Source organism: Prionailurus viverrinus, chromosome C2 (assembly GCF_022837055.1).
Source record: "Prionailurus viverrinus isolate Anna chromosome C2, UM_Priviv_1.0, whole genome shotgun sequence".
Lineage (NCBI taxonomy): Eukaryota > Metazoa > Chordata > Mammalia > Carnivora > Felidae > Prionailurus > Prionailurus viverrinus.
This window is the reverse complement of record NC_062569.1, coordinates 22,114,967-22,138,155: the sequence shown is the minus strand read 5'-3', so window position 1 is coordinate 22,138,155 and position 23,189 is coordinate 22,114,967. Positions and strand designations below refer to the sequence as shown.

The window sequence follows — 23,189 nt, the reverse complement described above, 5'->3', positions numbered from 1 at the left end:
TAAAGAGGGAGAGAAAAAGTCTTTCATCTGAATTCAGATAAAGTCTGTCAATATTATTCCCATCCTAAAAGAGAGAATGATCTTCTTTGAATGAAAAAACCTCAGGCCTAACTCTGATTCTATTATGCAGTGTGTTAAAAACAAAAACAAAAATCTTGTATATGAGGGGGACAAAACATAAGAGACTCTTAAATACAGAGAACAAACTGAGGGTTGCTGGAGTGGTTGTGGGTGGGCGGATGGGCTAAATGGGTAAGGGGCATTAAGGAAGACACTTGTTAGGATGAGCACTGGGTGTTATACATAGGGGATGAATCGCGGGAATCTATTCCGGAAATCATTATTGCACTATATGCTAACTAACTTGGGTGTAAATTAAAAAATAAATAAACTCGGGGCGCCTGGGTGGCTTGGTCGGTTAAGCGTCCGACTTCGGCTCAGGTCACGATCTCACGGTCCGTGAGTTCGAGCCCCGCGTCGGGCTCTGTGCTGACAGCTCAGAGCCTGGAGCCCGTTTCCGATTCTGTGTCTCCCTCTCTCTCTGCTCCTCCCCTGTTCATGCTCTGTCTCTCTCTGTCTCAAAAATAAATAACCGTTAAAAAAAATAATAAAATTTAAAAAAAAAAATAAAAAATAAATAAAAAATAAATAAACTTTAAAAAATCCTTGTATATAAAAAAGAACATAAAATAACTGATAAAACGTAATACTTCTGACAAAATGAATGTGGGGGGAGGGGATTCATCAGACCTCCTAGGCTGTCTTTCTTAAGATCGTGAAGCCTTGCCTATCTGCCTCTTACCAAACATTTGTCTACAATGCTGAAGATCTGAAAGTGGGGCAGAGTCCATAAGGGACCACTCTATATGCCTTGAAGTTAATAAACCTCTGGGATCCCTTATAAAAATGGAACTCAAATTACCTACTCCCTTCTAATATGAATTTCCAGTCTGCCTTCATTCTGCATATCAAGTTTCCATTTCTCAGCCCCGCTTCCCCAGTACAACCACCTACACAGGAGACCAGCCCTCATCACAGTTCCATTAATTGAGTCCTGACCCACAATCCCCTCAGTTATCTGGAAGTAATAAAGTCTCCAGTCTACCTACTACATGCCCCCTAGACCTGGACCTTGCTTCCACTTATCCTTCACGACTTAAACGAACTTCCCCAGATTATGACACAAAGAAAGTACAAACATACACTCTGCCTCTAAGCCCCATTCCTTGTCAGAAAATGGATTCCTTGGATGTTAATGGTGACAGAGATCAGAGTAGAGTTGACCCCATTGCTTCAGATGCGATGGCTTGGTGGATGTCACCAGAAGGAACCTTTTGCCTCCATTCAGGCCAATGCCCTTCCTTCCTGCTTTCTTGGGGGCAGGGTCGTGTTGGCAGTTGACTGTCATATCCTAGATGGAATCATTTAAATCACTACATTGGTGCAGTTTGCAGCAACTAGTATTTATACCTGCTCTGTGTAAGTCCCTATATTAGGCTCTGTCAAGGGTCTCTTTTAATAGGTGCTCGTTGCACCTCTGAGATTCGTACTTACTATAAAATCAGGCGCTAATCCCACCTATTCTGATAAAAGTCATGTTTTTACGGGTAGATATGGGTGAGAAGCCTACAACTAAGGCTGGCTCCAGGAACTTGGGAAGTGCCTCAGAACAAAGTCATCTGAAGTAGAATCAGCTATCATCGGACCACCCTGAAGTGGGCAAAGCATAAGTGGCTTCGTGAGAGGAAATCATGACAGTGAAAGTGATTTTTGACAGGTAAGCATGGCTTCTTCTGTTCCTCCACATTCCTTCCCCCTAATATAAACCCTGTGGGTGGCTCCTCTGTAAAACAGAGGTCCTCATTCCTCCATAAGATGGCTCTTGATTGAGTTTTTACCTTCAGAGGCCTTCCCTCTCCATTAACATCCAAAAGGAACATTTGAATGATGGTTTTTTTCAACTCCACCTGGTTTTGCCACTATACTCTTCACTAGGTATAACCCCTGGTGAGTGATATATATGCTGATATCTTCTCCTGGCCTGGCCCTGAAAGAATATTTTATAAAGCTCATGTCAAATCACTTGCAATTACTCAAGAGTCATCTCTAAAGAGCTGAAATCAGGAGTAAAGTTCCGGCCCCGAGAGACCGTGACCTGGCTACCATTCCACGGCCATCAGAAAAGCCAAGCAAGCTCTTTCATTGTACTCTGCCTGCAACCAATTCCCATGATGCAGCACTGTCCACTGGTCTTGGTTCTGGTGCATACTCGGAGCTGGGCACAACCCTTACACGCTTCCTGGAGGCATCTTAACATACCCAGTAACTCCAGGCCTTAAGGATGAGACATTCTTTGCACAGCTGCCTTTATTTCCATAAGTAAGTGTAAAGGAGAAATTCAGGCCCAGTAAAGAAATCAGTAAGTCCCTAGAAGCAGGAGCTTTCTGCAGAATAAATGCTATTCATTGACCCCAACAATGGTCACAAAAGGTGAGAACCTACAGTTAATCTGTCTCCATCCATAAACTCCAGAAAAAGTCCAGAGAGGACTTATCAGTCCCCTTTCACAGTTCAACTATGCAGCACCAATGCTGGTACTGATACTTACATCTTTTTAAAATTATTAATGTCAGTGTTCTTCCTTTTCATTTTGTAACACTATCTTATTCAATTTGTAAGGATAACTTCGATCAACTATTAGGAAACTTGTCAGTGCTGTCAAACTGTCAAAATGATAAACTATGTGTTAGATTCACCAATTCATGCTATAAATATTTGTGAAAAATGTACTGTATGCTAGACCCCGGGGATCCAACAGATAGCAAGATGAAGCACCCACCAGCATGAAGCCTACCCTCGAGTAAGCGGAATTTACCATGATTACCTATTTACTTTTCAGGCTCATTGATGCATTTCCTAAATCATCTCTTAACCACTCTTACAGGTAAGAAGAGCCTCTAAGACAGTTAGGCATACATTAAACATGCAACAATTCATCTAAAAAACAGACCCAAAATACAATCTCCTAATTAATGTGATTAATGTTGGTCGAAAACACTATTGCATAATCTCAATAAATATACATCTTATTTGTCAGTGAGTGGGCTTTAGCTAAAGCCTTTTCAACAGCCATTCTTCAACTTGAGTTTAAGCATACATAAGAGCCTGCTTGATCAGCATGTCTGGGCACAGGTTCCAGGAACCTGCATATTTCATAAATTCCCTGGGTGATTTTAATGCAGGTAGACTGCAGACTCTTTGAAAACCACTGATACACAGCCTAATCCTGTCAAGCCTTAGCCTAGTCTTGCCTTTGGATATCTACCGTACAGATGGCTCAGAAAGAAAGACAAAATCCTGGCAAGTTTCTTCTGCCACTTTATGGATTAATCGATTGATTGGCTGGTGGGAAGAGAGTGGTTCTTAATTATGTGATTGTAGAGTAGAGGGGTTTCTCAAATTTGAATGTGCCTACAATTCATCTGGGATTATTTCAAAATGCAGTTTCAGATTCAGTAGGTCTGGGGTGGAGCCTGGGACTCTGTATGGCTTAGAAACTCTCAGGGGACACCAACATTGCCAGTCTGCACACCACATTGAGTGACAAGAGCCTCGTCCAACGTTTGAATTCACCAAAAAGCTGCTTCGCTCACTTTCGTGTATTTAATACAGGCCATATTTATTTTCTAAATAAAGTTCTGAGCCTTGACTACACTTAAGGTATTCATTCACAAAGGCTTTAAACTGTACATATTGCAAACGTAATATGAACATTTTTTTCTCTCCTGTGCTACAAATTGTTCTCATTAATGTTAATGTAATGTTTTAAGCCTTTAAAATTAAAAGCTTTGAGGGAAGGAGATGGTGAATTTAACAGCATAACTTTGTGGGGATGTTGCTGTTTGTTTTTTAAGGGGAAAGTTTGTATATTTACCATACTCCTCGGCACGGAGACAAGATCCAAACATGTGGTCTGGGGGAACATTCATTGTTTCTGCAATGCTATCAAAGAAAACAAATCCTTTAGTTAAAACACTCAGCACATGGCATCTCTGGAATTTAGAATACACTTGCCATATGTTTTTAATAGCCTATATTTCTCCTATAACCAACTATGAAGATCAAACAGAAGTTCTCCAAAAGATCTTCTGTCCAACCTCCCCCTTGCATTAGCAATGGCTATATATGCTTTCCCTGGCCTTCAGAAGCCCAGAGTTAAGAAGAAAATTAAGAACAGACTCAAAGCAGAATACGGAAATAGAGACAAACAGGCAGACAGACAGACACAGGGAAGAGAGAGAGAAAATGTAACATGATAAATTAAATTTCTAATATCCCAGAAATAAAGCTTTACACAAAATTCTCCCTCCCTTTTCTCCGAATGCCCTCTTCATTTCAGAGGACTCAGCACTTTCCTTGAACCCCAGGCTCTACAGAGTAGAGTAGAGTCCCCTGATTAATACGAAAGATGACTTTTTAAATTAACGGATAGCACCTAACAGAAAACAAACCAACATTTACCACAAGAGCACTGTTTAAATTCCATCCAAAGACACTATCAATTCAAAGTTAATTATTAACTTACGGATCTAAAACTCTTCCAAGTTGATGTTGAAACTTTTCTTTGAAATCATCAACTCTCTTAGATACAACCTTAGCTCCTCTTTTCCTATAAAATTAGAAAATTGTCAACCTAAGTATTCTTGGTTGCCAAATACACATATGGTGAGGAATACCATAGTATCATTTGAGTCATCAAAACATACATCCAGTTTCAAAAAAAAGCTGTATGCTAAAAAAATCTGTATATGTTCATTCTTCTATCATTTATATTCTATTATAAAGATAAGTTTATAGTAGAATATAAAATTTTGTGTAAAGAATAAGACAAGCAGATTTAACATTTTTTTTCAGTAAACACAACCAAGGTGTTAATATCATTATCACAAATGCAACTCCTAAAATTTCTAAGTTTAAGCAACAAATAAATAACCAAAGAATATAAATAGATAACTCACATCTAGTAAGCAAATATATGGAGAAATTATGATACTCTCCAGTAACAAATGTATAATAAAAGAATAACAAAGTGGCACTTTTAACATAGTACATAAGCAAATATAGAGACAGACAGACAGAATACCTAACATTGGTACAACTTGCAGTAAAACACTTGGTAAATGCAAATTACTGTAATCTTTTTGGAAATAATTTGGTAATATGACCCAAAAAGCATAAAAACGGTCATTCCCTTTTATCTATATCTGGGAGCCAATCATAAGAAGATAATCCACATAACAACTTAAAATGTGGGAAAGTTTTATATATATATATGTATGTGTATGTGAATATATATATATATATATACACACACATATATATGTATACATATACATATATATGTGTATGTATATATATATATGTATATATATGTATATATGTATATATATATATATATTTGTAGCTCATTGACTACAAATGAAAAAAAAGGAAATAAATGTTTAGTCATGGAGGGTGATTAAATTATGTCACAATAACAAGAATACACTCTGCATGCATTTTAGATGTTGGTTATTAAGAATATACAGCAATATAAAATTATTTTATGTTAAGTGAGAAAGCAGGGTATAAAATAGGATCGCATGGTGATTAAAGCTATGTCAACATTTACACAGGAAGCTACACTAGAAAGAAATACATTAAAAAGATAATAATGGTTGAATTTTGGTGACAGGATTATGGCTGATTTTATTTTGCCAATTTTCTGTAATATAATTTCATTACTTCTATCACTGTGATTAAATGAACAAGGTTTCTTTTGAGAACTATAAAGTATAACACTACTATTTAATAACATTAAAATTATGGGGCGCCTGGGTGGCGCAGTCAGTTAAGCGTCCGACTTCAGCCAGATCACGATCTCGCGGTCTGGGAGTTCGAGCCCCGCGTCAGGCTCTGGGCTGATGGCTCAGAGGCTGGAGCCTGTTTCCGATTCTGTGTCTCCCTCTCTCTCTGCCCCTCCCCCATTCATGCTCTGTCTCTCTCTGTCCCAAAAATAAATAAACGTTGAAAAAAAAAAATTTTTTTTTTTAATTAATAAATTATTGTTTTGCTAAGACTAAAAACAATAAACATTAAATTCTTAAACTCCATTTGCTTTTAAAACTGTTTCCTGTACTATAGAAACACCAAGCCGTATAAATTTCTGGAGAAGAGTGACACTCTGTGGAGAAACAATGGATGAAATATAAAGTAATTCATCTCTTATATCTCCATTAACTTCCCCTTGGTTCAAAAAGGGGGGAAAAAAGAACAATATGGGTAAAGTCAGAATAAATCAGTGGCGGTTTAAGGGCCATAATTTGAACAAATAAGGTTGACATTCTAAAAACCACCTCCAAAGGGCATAATTAGGAACATGTAGGGATGAAGTGGGTAAGGATTATAAATCACAGAGCTTACTCCTTTCACCCTAAAAGTGCCTAGATTATGTTTCTGGGAGAACTATGAAGTATCTGTTAGCAGCCATGTCTGTCGGAATATCCTTAACTTCAGCATCATTGCACAACCTCACAGCATTCACTAAACAACTCAGAATAAAGGCCTCCGTGTGAATTTTCACACACACACACACACACACACACACACACACACACACACTCCCATCATCTGAAGATTCTGATTCTTCAAACCAAAGATCATAAACAGAATATAGATAGAGGTAGCTTTACAGAGGAAATACATCCCTTAAAAGCTGAGCGTAAACCAAATTTACATTAAAATATAAAACTGAGATACCTTAAATTGTAAACATGCTTAACTCCAAAATTATAATAGACATCACACTGTAGAATGAAGAGGTGAGTTCTTTTTAAAATCCAGCAAACCAGGGGCACCTGGGTGCCTCAGTTGGTTAACTGTCCTACTTTGGCTCAGGTCATGATCTCATGGTTTGTGAGTTCAAGTCCCCACATCAGGCTCTGCACTAACAGTGTGGAGCTTGCTTGGGATTCTCTCTCCCTCTCTCTGCCCCTCCCCTACTCTCACCCCCTCTCTCTCTGATTTATATATTGAAATAAACTTTTAAAAATCCAGCAAACCAAAGCAATGAAGAATCTCTCTATTGCTTTTGCAATAATTAAGTTTCAAAATACAAGAAATATGATCAAATAAAGCATTGTTCCATCAATGATGTCTCCTTGGGGGTAGAGACAAGTTGGAGGAAAACGATCCCTGCATGTTACCTGCTTTTACAAATTCAGTGTTTGTTTGTTTGTTTGTTTGTTTGTTTGTTTAATTTAGATATAATTGACACATAACACTGCATTCATTTTGTTTGTATTCAGTGTATATTTCTATGACTATCCCACCAAATCATTGATAAATATGTCCTTGTTAATAACCTAAAGGCTCTGCTCTAGGACATTCTTAAGGACCACATTGCCGTTGTGTTTATTTTAGATCTTTTATAAATTGATAACAGCTTTACATTTCTAAGCTTTCAAAAATGGATAAACCACATTTTGTTATCTCCCTTTAGGCATTAATTTCTATATTTAATTCATATATCTATAATCCTTAATAATCCTTAATTAATGGTTTAACTACTTTAATATTAACAAGTTAACAAATGTTTGCTATATGGGTTCTTCTTCTGTACTCTAAAGACAACTATTTCATATGGGTTTAGTATATAATATTACGAGAATTTGTTTTGGGTTTATGTTTTACCATTATTGCTTTGAATAATTCAAGTATCAGAAACTCATAATAAAAAAGTAGACGAGGAATGGAAATCAGTATTTCAGGCCTGTGATCACAGAGTCCAGTGCCTATAAACCTGGTATGGGGGTTAGAGGCAGCCTCTGGAGCCACGCTGCCTGGGTTTCATTTCTACCCCTAGTACTTTTTAGCTGCATGATATTGGGTACACGATTTAACTTCTTTGTACCACAGATTCTTCCTGCGAAATTGAAAGGATAAAAATTATAACACAGCTACCTCAAAGAGTTGTTGGAAAAATTAAATTAATAACATGTAAAGTATTTAGCACCTTGCCTCTAACATAGGGAGCTGCTATCACATGGGCCACACAGACGAATGAGCCAGGCAGGTTGAGTATCTGTGGGCATGCAAACTTTGTATGTACACTGAGGCCCATGGAGACTTGGATGGCCAGTGTCTCCTTTAAAGAGGGCAGAGGGCAAAACAAATCTACTTCCACAACTGGTGTGCAGAAGTACAGGCACGATGTACTGGGTTCCTGTGGTTGCTGTAACAAATTCCCATAAACTGGTGGCCTTAAATGACAAGAACATTCTCCCACAATTCCAGGAGGCCAAAAGTTAGAAACCAAGGTGTCAGCAAAACTACATTGTCTCCAAAGGCTCTAGGGGAGAATCTATTCATTGCCTCTTCCAACATCTGGAGGCAAATATCATTCTTTGGCCTTTCTTGGCTTGAGACCACATCACTCCAATCTCCCCCATCTTCACATCACCTCTTCTCTATGTGTCTTGTCCTCTTCTGTCTCAAATCTCCCTCTGCCTTCCCTTATAAGGACACTTGTCATTGGATTTAGGAACCACCCAGATAATCCAAAAATGACCTCTTCATCTCAAGATCCTTAACTTAATTACACTTCCAAAGTTACCTTTTCTCACATAAGGTAACACTCATAGGTTCTAGGAATTAGAATATGAACAACGTCTTTTTGAGGGGCCACCATTCAAGCCACTATATCAGTATTTCCAATCTTATGGTTTTTTAAGCATAGGAGGAAATATGAATTATTATCAGTAATCTCCCAATGCTTAAGTGTTAACCTATATATAAAACATAACACAGAAAATGAAAAATTAAAGAACTTTATTTTAATTTTCTAGGCAAGTAGTCCTATCTAGAATTCAGGCATAAAAAGGTCACAGTTTGCAAGAATTAAGTCAGATACTCAGGTGCCCAAATAACTATGAAACAAAACTGAATGATAAATAACAATTCAGTTATATATGATATGACCATCTTATAGAGATATGAAAGCTCACATCTTTAAGAAACATGAATAGGGTTGATTCTATAGATTAAAAATACGTCTTCAGATTTGCTTGCAAAGGCATGAAATAACCATAGAATTATACACATACACACACACATACAGTATCATGGTTATCTCTGGGAGAACTGGGAAGTTTGGAAGACATACCACTGCATATCTTTTTCTATCAATTTTATGTTTGAACAATATCAATGCATTGCACCTCTTCAAAAAATAAATTTAATCAACATACTATACTTTAAGTATATGTTCCATGATATTTAACACCTGTTTCAGGATACAATATAATTAAACTTACATTTGTAGTTCATGGAGCCAATATAAAGTTTTTGCCATGGCTCGTCCATCATTAAAATGTGGTGTTGGGACCCCATACAAGTTAAACCTATGGAAACTTGATGGGTTATACTTTCGGTTCTTTGCTTCTCCTATGATAAAAAAGAGGAAGCAACACAAATAACCTTATCTTGCAAGAAGCACATTATGCTCTCACTGACAATTAAAATGAGAGTGGGAACCAAATGGAATTGTAACAGTGCCAGGATTGCACAGATTTGGCAACGGAGGACAAGCATCCTCCCACGTGAGCTGGGAGACTGGTGGAACAAGAGTCCCTTGTCTTCATATCTGGAAAGTAAGTACAGAAATGATGTAGGAGAAAGACATACGAATGATGAAAAATCCAGGCCCCATTAACGTTGCAGAAATCTTAAAGATCAGGGGAGGTACTGCCGTGCTTTGGGATCCCAAGATTCCCTTTCCACTGTGCTAAGATTTGAGAGCCTGGTGTTTTGTACTTGCTGATTTGATGAGACCATCAGAACATTGCAACCCTCCCATTTCATTGTATTCACTTATCTCATATTAGAAACTGAAGCCTGAGAACCCAACAGGGAGCTTTTTATAATTAACATCTAATACTGTACTTTTTTCATGTCATAATGTGGAGTTAGTCTTCTAGATAAAAGTCTTCTAGATAAGGTGTTAGTCTTTCTAGATAAAACTAGAGATCAGCTAAAAGGTTAAAAAAAGGATGGAGATTCAGCCTCACCAGTAATCCAAACAATGTAAATAAAAATAATAATGTGAAATCATAATTTGTCTCTCAGGTAAAAATAAAGAAGATTGGCAATGCTCACTGTTAAGGAGGATGGGAAGTGGAAACTCTAATACACTATGGGTGTGCGGGCAAACTGGGGCACCTATTTTGGTGTATCTTTTGGCTTTCAGAGTTAGTATTTCAAATGTTCATAAATCTAGGAATATATCCTAAAAACATCACATTCACAAAGATATATAAGCAACATATTTTGTGATACTGAAAAATACAATATAGATACTGATATGGAAAAACAACTACAGTGTTACCTTAAATGAGGGGGAAGCAAGTAGAAAAAAGCATATATAGTGGGGAAACAAAACACACATATATACTCCTATGTGAATGCACAAAAAAAGCATCTATGAAAGTATCATCTGTGAAAGACTGGGAATTGTGGGAGATTTTCTTTGTATTTTATAAAAGAAATATGTATTATTACAGTAATGACTAAAATTAAGTGTATTTGAAAGATGTTATATATTTATTGTTATTGAATGGTGCCCTTCACATATTATTTTTTAAATATTTATTTATTTATTTTTGAGAGAGAAAGAGAGAGAGGGTGCATGTGTGCAAATGGGGGAAGGGGAGAGAGAGAGGGAGACAGAGAATCCTAAGGGGCTCCGTGACTCAGGGCTCAAACTCATAAACCATAAGATTATGACCTGAGCCGAAATCAAGTCAGATGCTTAACTGACTGAGCCACCCAGGCACTCCATTTTTTTTTTTGACATATTATTTTAAGTAAAAAATGTTTAATGTATATACATTAAAGTTCCCCAAAAGCATAGAGAATATTACGCCGTTCAACTAAAGATAGATGGCTTAGTGCATGCAGGTTAAAAAGATGTTTAAGATATAAACTGTAGTTATCTCTGGCTAATGGGATTTCAAGGTTACATTTACTTTCTCTTCCAATTTTTTTGAGATATTTAGGTATGTATGTATGTATGTATTTGTTTTAATATTTATTTATGCAATATGTACCCCCCAGTGTTGGGTGCAAACTCATGACCCTGAGATCAAGATTCACATGTTTTTCCAATCAAGCCAGCCAGGCACCCCAAAGATTTAATTTTTTTTATAATAATCTCTATACCCAGTGTGGGGCTCAAACTTAAAACCCCAAGATCAAGTGTCACATGTTCTACCAACTGAGCCAGCCAGGTGCCCCCCATTTTTTGAGATTTTTAAATTCTCTACAATTATTATATATTTTTTATTTTTTAATGTTTATTTATTTTGAGAGAGAGAGCATATGTGTATCTGCCATCAGGGAAGGGGTAGAGAGAGAGGAAGAGAGAGAATCCCAAGTAGGCTCTGTGCTGTCAACACAGAGCCCGACATGGGGCTCAGTCTCACGAACCATCCTGAGTTACCCAGGCACCCTGGATTTTACACCTTTTCAAGAGGCCAATGAAACTGCCATAAAAAACAGCACATGGGGGCACCCAGGTAGCTTGGCTGGTTAAGCGTCTGGCTCTCAATTTCGACTCAGGTCACAATCTCATGGTCCTGAGATCAAGCTCCACCTCGGGCTCCACACTGGGTATGGAACCTGCTTAAGATTCTCTCTCTCTCTCTCTCTCTCTCTCTCCCACTCTCTCCTCACCCCCCTCAAAAAAATTAAATTAAAAAAAATTTTAAATCATCAAATGAAAGTAATGTCAGTCATTTTATAGTCCATTAGAGCTCTTCTAAATATAAAAAAAAAATCTATGCTCATTTTCCTCTAATTGCTAAATATATATAAGGTATCTAGTTACAAGTTGTCTGTATTATGTTGTACATACATATATGTATATATGTTTGATGACAAAAGTGCTGGATTTTATTGTGCAATACATGCTCAGCTTTTTCAAAAAATGAATATAGTATTTTCACAAAAAGGGGGAAAGGGAAGGAGGAATAAGAGGAGGGAGGACTGGAGGGAGGAGAGGAAGAAAGGGAGGGAGGGAGAGAGCCAGGGAAGTAGAAGGGGTACCCACGACTGAGTGAGGGAAGCAGTGGCGTGAGAGTGGGAAGGCAGAAATCATCTCAGGACTGGATGTGTTAAAGTGTAGGGAATCAGCAGAGATTGGCCATGAAAGAAGAGAATGACAGATTCCGACAGTGGAGCAATGAGAATAGGAAACAGGCCCAGCTACCAACAGAATTAGGAGGAAGAGCACAGAGAGGGACTATGGTATGAGAGGGTGGTAGAGGAGAAAAAGTAAAGAAGTAAGAGAAAGCAAGGGAGAGAGGGGCCTTGCGCTGCAGTAAAGAGCAAGCCTTGCTTCTAGCTAATGAAGACTGAGTTCATGAATCAATCACATATAATCCATCAACTTTCTCGGGACATATATTGGAGTCTGATTCTGTCTTCTATTAATTTCATCAAGATTCCACTTAGCACCGACATGCCAACAATTAAGCTGTATTTCACAGCACTCTAAATATCTAATGCCTTTTAGTTGTGCTACAGAATAGTTCTAGTGATATGCTACATCAGACAAGATTACATCATAATAGTAGGAGTAGGAGTGGGAATAGGAGTAGTAATTGAGCCCCTTCTATGTTCCAGGCACTATGCTAGGCATTTTGCAGGCACTCCCCTAATCCTCACAATATTATCATCTCCATTTAAGAGATTAGAATAGACGATGGTAGGATAATTAAAATATCCAAGATTTAGAGACAGTAAATAGATAAGCTAGCACTTGAACCTGTGCTATCTGATTCAAAAAACTGTGCACTTGACCATTACCCAATCTTAGTACTTAGAATAATCCTGACCTTTGAATAAGAACAGTATTTTTTTAAACCTAAAACTACCATGTAACCTTTCTAAGATTTTTTTTTCCTTTTAATAATACATACATTTCTACATTTAATATACAAAATGCATAAGTATATGTGTACCTAGCTATCAGGGGTTATGACCTTATGATTAATAAGTTATTATTTACTGATCACTTATTATATGCCAGGCATTTAACCTTATACACATAATCTTTATTCCTCTCCACAAATCTGAGAATCCTATATGCTCAGGCCTATTTTACACTGGAGGGCACTTACCCACATAATAATCATTGTGAGAAACAATATACAGATCATGTCCTTCTTTTCCTTCTTTACATACTTCTTCATAGGGTTTTGGTGGATTCACTACATCTCTAGCAGATAATTCTAAAGGAAGAATTGATGAAATCAGGTTTAAGGTAATTTCCATCTATTTATAACATATTTAAATTGACTAGAACAAATGACAAATGAGGTATGCCAATGGCATAGGCTACATGGGCACTCTGAGAGAACACAAATGAAGATTTAGCAAGAAAGACAGGGCACAGCCTATACACAAATAGTGGAGAATACCAGAAAGCGGGTCAACTCAGAATAATCCTGTAAGACAGTACTTTTTGTCTCATAGATGAATTATTACAGCTATGAATAGACATATGCACATTTTAGAACATTCTATTATGTATTTAAATGTGGTATACCTTGACACTACTTTCACATTGAATGGTGTAATCCTAGATAGCAGTTATGATATAATAATTATAATGTTGTAATGCCATGCCTACATAAATACAATTTTTAAATACTAGTATAAAGGAAAAAGATCATCTATCCTAAAATACATTTTTTTCAAGCCTCAAATTTTGCCTAATTTTAACTTTAGATCTGACATGATGAAGTGTAGATTTTGCAGATTTTTCATCCCAAGAGAGAGGCATAATTTATTTCCAGAGTGGGTGTTACTATGTTAAGGAAAATAATCTATTGGCCCTTTGGGTGAAAACAAAGGTAGGGTTCCTGAGATAGAGCCTTAAGGGGTGCAGAAAAACAAAGAGAACCAAACTTCTTTGCAGGATAAAGAAAAATGTAATTTGAGGTCTCCTGTGGTAAGATTCCTGGAGAAAGAGGAGAAGAGACCTGAAAAGGAGAGGAGGGAATAAATGTGAAATGGGTGTAAGGAAAAGCATCCAACAACATGGCAGGAGGCTGGGGCTTCAGAAGAAACAATGACCTGTGACCAATTCCATTTTAACTTATTGTTTGTTGAAAGATGTGCTCCACTCCTCTCCAAAGAAGAGTGAAGTTCTGCTCTACACACTGCCTACATTTGGTTAACATACGGTTGACACTGTGGATCTGCATGGATGGAGTGTGGTACACAGCACTGGTCAAACTTACTTGTTCTGTGGTCTGTTTCATAAAAAGTTAAGAGTTATGAGCACATCAGAAGCATCGGTGGAAATAAAACACACAAATGGATGTCCATAGAGATGGGATTGCAGACTTCATAGCTGGCTCCAATATTAACTTTCTTGAATCTCTCTCCTGTTTTTATATCATCTCTCGCTGAATCTGCCTCCAAAACCTGAAATTTTACTGCTTGGTACACATAAACTCTAAGGATTCTGGGTCTGAGACTAATTTTCTTGCTATGATCCCATCTTTCATTCTGAATCATCATTTATTTGTACCACCACCAAATGCCATGTCAACAAGATATTCAATTCCATTTTCTAAGAATTCTTTTTCTTTCTTTTTTTTTAGAAGACTCATTTTATCATCCAGCTCCCCACCATTTTTTTTTTATTACCTCTGACGACTGCTGTCCCAAATGTCGTATGGAGTACATCCAGGCCTTTAGGTAATCCTGGCGTTTGATCATGAGATTTTCCTAATGGTGCCCTTTGATTGCTGAAATATACTGATTCCTTTTTATCTTTAATTTTCTGTTGAAATGTTGTAATGGGCTGTGGATTTATCAATACCTTTGCCTAAAGAAATCATATAAAGCACAGATGTAACAACAACCAAAAGCAAAAATCTGAAAACTGAAACTAATCAATAACTGGGAAGAAGAGAATATGATTATGGAAAAACATTTCATTGTCCTTGCCTTTGCTCATCTTCAAATGAACTGTCAGAATTGGAGCTATGAAGCTGAACCATGCCTACACATGAACCTTCTAGGAGGCTCTAAGGTTTATGAAGAGAGCTCCGTGGTTACTTGACTCAGAGTCTAGAAGTATGGGAACGACAAGTGCAAGAGCCACGAGGCTGCCACAAGCTCTCTCCAGATATATAGATGAGGTGTTCTGAATCTGGACTGCCCAGTCAACATTCAGCCTGCTCCCTGCAAAGTATACACAAGCACCATGTAGTGCCTCAACGTGGTATCGCCCAGCCTTCATCCTCTCTGTGTTCTAACAAAGCCCAACAGCATTTCTCTCTACTCGGAGAGAATGGAGAGCAACTTGGCTCTTAATTATCTGAGGGGAGAATGTGTAGTTTATGGCTCAGACCATTAATATCTTGTGTCTTGGCTGTTGCTGCTTGGATTTTTTCACTACTCAAGAGTATGAGAGGGAAGGAAACTGGAACTGATGAGTTCATTAATACCTCATTTGTGCAATTTCACTTCGGGAAGTTAATAACATACAGGGAAAAAAGGAAAAGACGTTACCGGTATTGAAGTTTTAGATCTTATTCCATGTGTCAAATAAGGTGCGATTTGGGGATCATTTGCTCTGCCATAAAATACTCTTTCAGCTCCAGCAGGTGGATATCTATAGTTGAAAAATTTTTTTGCCTCAGGTGGAGTAATTAGCTACAGTGAGACAAGAAAATGAAACTAAGTAGTTTTGAAAATATTAGCAAGATTAATCTATACCAATCAGTGAGCACCCCCCCTTCATTGCATGAGTAGAGTAAGTACATGAGGAACTATAGACCCAAATAATGAAACTTCCTAACATGTGTTTGTTTTGTAGAAATAAACATCATATTTTAAAATTTATATTAGAAAACAACCAGGAAGTATTCAGGTTAGAAAGCATAACATAAATGACTATTTTCTATAGAAATAAACAGTATTTTCAATAGTTTTTGTAGAGCTGGAAATTTTAAGCCTGAATTTTTACTTCCTTGGACAAAATCAATAAAAGGACTCAAAATACAGTAAATAATCAAAATTGACCACATTAAGTTTATACAACTTTCATAAGAAATGTTGGGAGTTGTCTAATGCTCACAAAAATCCATATTGAAAACGCTCACCCTGGGAAGTTTTTCAGTCAAACAGGTTGCAACTCTGTCTCCAATAGGAATAACTTTCCCTGCCTAAGGGGAAAAAGAAAATAAATAGTTGGCCATGTCAGTGTAGAGGTGGAACATTTTAAACAATGGCATTTATTTCAAATTTGGGCTATGCTTCTAATGCTACAAAGTTACTTTCAACTATTTAACACAATTAAGAAAAAAAAGTAAGAAATATAGCAAATCTACAGTAATCCTGATATATAACATAATAAATATTAATTGCTAAATATACCACTATATATATTATACCCACATATAGTTTTATACCCACACACACACACACACACACACACACACACACACACACATGCATATAGTGGTAGTATTGTCAGTGATCCTTCCAGTTATGGGATCTCTGTGAATATGCTGAGGGAGTCAACTTTTAGAAATAATGTTTATCAGTTGCATGATATAATCAGTACAATGAGAGTACAGCTGCATTCAAACTAAGCTCAAGAAAAAGTATTAGGTACTTCTGAATGTGTGTGGTATGTTTGCATTTGAGTGTATTTCTACCAACACCCAACTTTTGGCATATGCAACTATGTCCTTCCTGGCCAAGCTCCTTCAGTGAATGGCCCCAATGCACTTGGTTTTGTTCACTTAATTCTAACTTGGTTCTTACCTGTTCTTCCTTTGCCCAAGACAAAGATTATAATTATTTATTCCCAGAGATACACTTTTTATCTATTTCTCCTTTGTCATTTCAAGGCAGCTGATAGTTATTTGTGCAAAGCATAAGTTTCTTTTTAAAAAAATTAGAGAAAGAGGGGCGCCTGGGTGGCGCAGTCGGTTAAGCGGCCAACTTCAGCCAGGTCACGATCTCGCGGCCCGTGAGTTCGAGCCCCGCGTCGGGCTCTGGGCTGATGGCTCAGAGCCTGGAGCCTGTTTCCGATTCTGTGTCTCCCTCTCTCTCTGCCCCTCCCCCGTTCATGCTCTGTCTCTCTCTGTCCCAAAAATAAATAAATGTTTAAAAAAAAAAAAAAATTAGAGAAAGAAACTTCCCATAAAGAGTGTTCTGGGTCTTTGGAGGGTCATGGAGGAATCAGGATGGAGAAAAGCAGAAAGATTGAGAGTTGGGTGGATGGATAAATGTGAGATGTTGGCAAGGGGATAGATAGATAGATTAAATGGATAGCTGGATAAAAATATAAACAGATACATGGATATAGATGGGTATGTGAAAGCTTTTTATTATGTTAAGTGTTGAGTACAGAATTCCTCTTAGGAGGAGAACCAGCAAGATTTAAGACAGTATCTTGACAACATCTCTGGGTATAAAAGAGGAAGCCCACAGACATGGGCAGAGAATTTAATTGCTTTGTTAAAAAACAGGAGAGCGGCGCTTGGGTGTCTCAGTCGGTTGCATATCCAACTCTTGATTTGGGCTCAGGTCATGATCCCAGAGTGGTGGGATTGAGTCCCATGTCAAGCTCCATGCTGAGCATGGAGCCTGCTTGAGATATTCTCTCTCTCTCTCTCTCTCTCTCTCTCTCTCTCTCTCTCTCTCTCCCCCCACCCCCGTCCTTCCCCTGCTCATTCTCTAAAATAAAAAAAAATTAATGTGAAAAAATATGAACTATTGATGGGCTAGACTAAGGAAGGATTAAAGGAAACGACAATATTGAGGAGAAGGTGGGAAAGGCCTTCAACAAGTGAGAGGCCAGGAGGACCAATACAAGAAATTGGCCAGTGAGAAGCTTTAATGCCAAATCTTAAGTAAATTCAATTTTTTAAAAGTCTTTAACACATGCTTATTTATTTATTTATTTATTTATTTATTTATTTATTTGAGAGACAGAGAGAGCATGAGGGGGGGAGAAGGGCAGAGAGAGAGAGAGAATCTTAAGCAGGGCTCCATCTCACGACTCTAAGATCATGACCTGAGCCGAAATCAAGAAAAGGACGTTCAACAGGCTGAGGCACCCAGTCATTCCAAGTAAATTATATTCATACAACTACATTATGTGAGAACACTGTGTGAAAAAAGGGAAAGAGACTGTGTTGTAAATTGGGCTAAAGCAGCATACAGAAAAGGGAGGACACATACAAGTGATTTTTAATTCAGCTAAAAAATTGTAAGAAACCTCAGAGATATCAAGGAACATAAAGTCTCTCCTGCTATACCTGTTATAGGCGCTCCAGCCATTCTTTTAAATATTCAATGGAAAGATAGCCTCACGAGGCTGAAGAATATGGGAACACTCACACAGCTAATTATGTGGGTAATAGACAGTTACAGAGATAGAAGCAAGGATGGATTGATTGATGGATCAATCAGCCCATGGCCTCATACAGAATTCTACCTGTCCTTCATACCGGCTTCCCTTCCAAGTGTTTGACGGTAGATATTCTAGGTTTTCATCATTGTAAACATTTTGTGGGCAGAAATGCCCTTGGGATTCCTCATAGAGTTGCCTACATGAAAAGCAATTTGATTGCAGATCAGTAGCTATGAGTAGGTTGATGTCCTCATGCCATTTGACTGGGGACACAAAAATGGAAGCCATTATGTCTGATTTCTATCTAGTGTCATATAATATGTCTGACAAGTCTCCTCCACCCCACTTCAGTCATGGATCTCTCTTTTTACTTCAGTTGTTCTCAAGGATGTCTGTCCATCGCTTTGAGGTATGAAAGGTAGCAGAAAAAAGATTATTCTGAGCGGACCATTCTAAGAAACAGCAGATGGGAAAGAAGCTCTGCAAACAAGAGTAGAAGTGACCCTTTCATAAAGGATATTTATGTTTTACAAAGGAAATCATTTGTAAATGTGTCTCCCTCCCAGTACCAGGAAGAAAAGGATGGCTGTAAGACTCCACTCTTATCAACAGGGAAACACTGACTTAAATCTGCATGACAACCCTAACCCTTGTTTACTCTACTTTTCTTGGCAACCTCCCACAACTGAACTTCCCTTTGTCCCAACACCTTTCTTTTGTTTTTAACTTAAGATGGGGTTTAAGGAGGTGGCTTGAGCTATCTTGGGGAGTTACTCAGTTTTTCTGGGTATCTCTCATGTATGCATGAGGTATACATATTTAAAAAACTTCTGTTTTTCTCTTGCTAATCTGTTTTTTATGGCAGGGAGTCTCAGCCAAGAACTCAGAAGAGTAGAGAGAAAATTATTTTTCCTCCCCTAAAGTTTCTCCATCAAGCCCCACAACAAAAATACATTCTGTCCTTCATAGCCTACACCTGAATTTGGCTATCCCAAACATAGGCCCCAAGTTTGGTGAAAATTTATTGTGTCATTTTTCATGTGGTCCACTAAGAGACAATAGTGTTTTATTTACATAGACATAAACAAGCTCGGAGCCTGGAGCCTGGTTCAGGTTCTGTTTTAGGTTCTGTGTCTCCTTCTCTCTCTACCCCTCCCCTGCTCACACTCTGTCTCTCACTCTCAAAAATAAACATTTAAAAAAATTATATAAATGTAAACACACTAAATATGGAAAAACAGGCAAATGGTTCAATAAATTATGGTATCTTCAAATGACATACTATTGTGGGGCACCTGGGTGGCTCAGTCGGTTAAGCACCTGACTTTGGCTCAGGTCATGATCTTGCAGTTTGAGAGTTCAAGACCCCCAGTGGACTGTCTGCTGTCAGCACAGAGCCTGATTCCAGCCTGTCTGCCCCTCCCCTGCTGGAGTGTTTTTTTTTTCTCTCTCTCTTTCTCAAAAATAAATAAAACATTTAAAAAAATAATATACTATTGTATAATCATTTAAAATGATGGATATAAATAATTTTGAATAGTATAAAAATGTTCATGACATAATGTGAATTAAAACAAAGATGTAAATTTGTATCATACGGATACACACAGGCAGCTCTTTCTGCCCACAGGTCCCATCCCCATGCTTTAATAAAACCACCTTTTCTGCACCAAAAAGCAAACAAACAAAAAACCAAAATACACAGAATCACATCTCTATATGCAGCAGTACACGCAGAACACATAGACAAAAAGTTGCTAGTTGTGATTCTATTTGAGTGGTGAGATTATAAGTGACTTACTTTCTTCTTTATACTATTCTTCTTAATATTTTACTACTATATATTGCTTTATAAAGCAAAAGAAAGCAATAAAAGGTTATCAAAAAGCCTACAAACAACATCAAATAGAAGGAAAACAGCAACAAGAGCACCAGAAACTAAGAATAATAATCAAGTATATGCAGGCCCAAGACAGAATTTAGAAGCAGCTTTAATGGCCACCTTGAGTCTACTTCCCGAACTCTAAAAGGTAGCCTAGGGGGGTCCTAATGACCTTCCTAACCTGAGGAAGAGAGCAATGATCTTCCTGAAGATTTTCTGTTGACTCAGGGAGCTTTGGTGTCAGGATCCAGCCAAGAAATGTAAACAAACATTAAGTATAACCCTATCCCCCAACACACCATAAAACACACTCTCCAGGACTGTGAACTCCTAAGAGGGACCTCTTCTTGCACCACCAGGGATGGGTAGAGTTCCTTAGCCCTGTTTCTCAAACTTTAGTCACATGAACACCTATAGTTAATGTACGTATTTTTAAAATTATGCTGGCAGGGGCGCCTGGGTGGCTTAGTCGGTTAAGCATCCGACAACTCTTGATTTCGGCTCAAGTCATGATCTCACAGTTTCATGGGTTTGAAGCCTGAATGGGACTCTGGGCTAACAGAGCAGAGCCTGCTTGGGATTCTCTCTCTCTTCCCTCTCTCTCTGTCTCTGCCCCTCCTCCACTTGCACTCTCTCTCTCTGAAAATAAATAAACTTTAAAAAAAATGAAAATAAAATTATGCTGGCAAAAACTTGGGAAATGCTGGATCTTTAATATACTAAGGTACATTTTAAATCTCAAAAGGAAGGACCATTTAGTGCTCTACCATTAATTTGACCTCGGAGGTTTTATTTGTCTGTGTCACTAAATTAGCCTTGTATGAAAAGCCATATATAGGAACCCCTAGTTGGAGTTTCGTTTCTTCAAGTGTTTCTACCACTGACTTCATTTATAAAATAAAAGGCTATTTCCAAGGTTGGTAATCGAAGAAAAAATCTCCATATAGGTAAGACAGTGGGTTTTTAATAACATAAATCTTGCCTCCTTTCTCTGAAAGATTTCTTCCCAACTACTATCTCTCAACCACAGATTGGTTTCAGAGGAAGAAGTACTGCCCTTTTAATCCTTGGTTTCAAACTTATTCCCCATAATATGATTAAGGCCAGCCTGGAATAAACACTTTAATAAATACTAGTAGATTTTTCAAAGGAGAGAGAGGAAGATAAAGTCTCAAACCCAGGGAATAAAAATGAAACCAAATAATCTATTTTACAAGGTATATTCATGTACATCTTTGCAGTTTCTATAGCAAGGATTCCCTACCTGATTTATCACTCATCATTTATCACTTATTTTAGCACCTATCATCCAGAAGGACAAGCCTATGCACCCCCAAGTTCAAGTCAAACATGTATGTACACCATACAGATGTGTCAAGATTGCCATCTGGTCTGGTTCAAAAGACTTAGAAGAATGAATGTTATTTTCTCTCTCTTTTTCAAAATTAACTTTGTCTAAATAATACATGTACTCTGTTCAAAAATCAAAGGGTTGTAATAAAAAACAGCATTTCCCCACCCCACTTGCATCTAGTCCTACCAACTGTCTTCTACACTTTCAGCCACTTCTGGTATTTATCTGCACGTTTCTAACCCTTATATTGATACATAGTGATTAGTCTTAGACATCATCTACTGGTACCCTTTTATGATGGAGAAGGCTGGAGCTCTTATACCTCTCAGTACAGTTACATCATACTTTTTGATAAAGTCAATGGTGTTTACATTATGATAATTAGATTATTGTTCACGGCTGAAATAAGTAAGTATATTATATATTGTCATGTTATGTTATGTTACGTTATTTTTTCCTAATTGTTGCTTTTGCCTTTGCTTTTTGTGTTTTTTAATATGCCTATTTCTAAATTTTTCCAAGTACTCCAACCAAACTGTCAAATTTCTAGGGTGTATTTGTTTGTTTTTTATTTTTTTATTTTATTTTTTTTTTAATTTTAATCCCACTCTAAATTTTTTTTTTTTAACGTTTATTTATTTTTGAGACAGAAAGAGACAGAGCATGAACAGGGGAGGGGCAGAGAGAGAGGGAGACACAGAATCCAAAACAGGCTCCAGGCTCCAAGCTGTCAGCACAGAGCCCGACGCGGGGCTCGAACTCACGGACCGCAAGACCATGACCTGAGCCGAAGTCGGCCGCTTAACCGACTGAGCCACCCAGGCGCCCCTGTTTGTTTGTTTTTTAAATAAGCTCTCCTATAGCACTTTGTCTTCTTGCTTTAATCTCAGCTGGTTGCTCTTAAGTCTGGTGCAGAGCTCTTGTCCTGGGAATTTTTCCTTTGCCATGCTTCAGAGTTAGGTTTGCCTATTCCCTAAATCCCATCTATCCCCATTTCACTGAAGTAAATTCTTTAGTATTTTCCTAAAAAAGAATAAAAATCAACTTTTGATTCCTTGCATGTTAAAAAACAAAAAACAAAAAACAAACAGGCTTAAAATGGAGCCATTTGTGCTAAGCCCCATGTTAGCAAACTAGGACTCAATATATAACCTAATTGCAGTTTCAGCCTTTCCCAGGAGTGGAATTTTAAATCAGTCTGGAATTTCCTGATCAACCCTTGTGAGGTCATCTGCTTAGTAGACCCCACCCTTACCAAAAGAAAGGTGACCTTGCCTGAAGTAATCCTTTCTTTTTATTAATGACTTCCTTATCCCTGCCCCTTCTGCTTATAAAAGAGTTACATTTTGAACAGCTCCTCATAGCTCTTTTCCACTTACTAAAGGGGATGCTGCCTGATTCATGAGCTGTTAGAAAAAAGTCCATTAGATCTTCAAATTTACTCAGTTGAATTTTTTTTTTTTAACAGGTTC

General features: G+C 37.7%; 1 protein-coding gene across 3 annotated transcripts in view; it reads right to left on the bottom strand.

The window, feature by feature from the left end:
• The window catches only part of EFHB (EF-hand domain family member B), a 49,666-nt gene that overhangs the window by 14,311 nt on the left and 12,166 nt on the right, over positions 1-23,189 (bottom strand). For all 3 annotated transcript variants that reach the window (XM_047874746.1, XM_047874747.1, XM_047874748.1), the window contains exons 2-8: positions 16,218-16,280; positions 15,625-15,768; positions 14,755-14,935; positions 13,218-13,328; positions 9,354-9,483; positions 4,586-4,669; positions 3,935-4,002 (exon numbers count right to left, since the gene is read on the bottom strand). In XM_047874746.1, the coding sequence (XP_047730702.1) occupies positions 3,935-4,002; positions 4,586-4,669; positions 9,354-9,483; positions 13,218-13,328; positions 14,755-14,935; positions 15,625-15,768; positions 16,218-16,280 (781 nt within the window). The remainder of the gene's footprint in view (positions 1-3,934; positions 4,003-4,585; positions 4,670-9,353; positions 9,484-13,217; positions 13,329-14,754; positions 14,936-15,624; positions 15,769-16,217; positions 16,281-23,189) is intronic.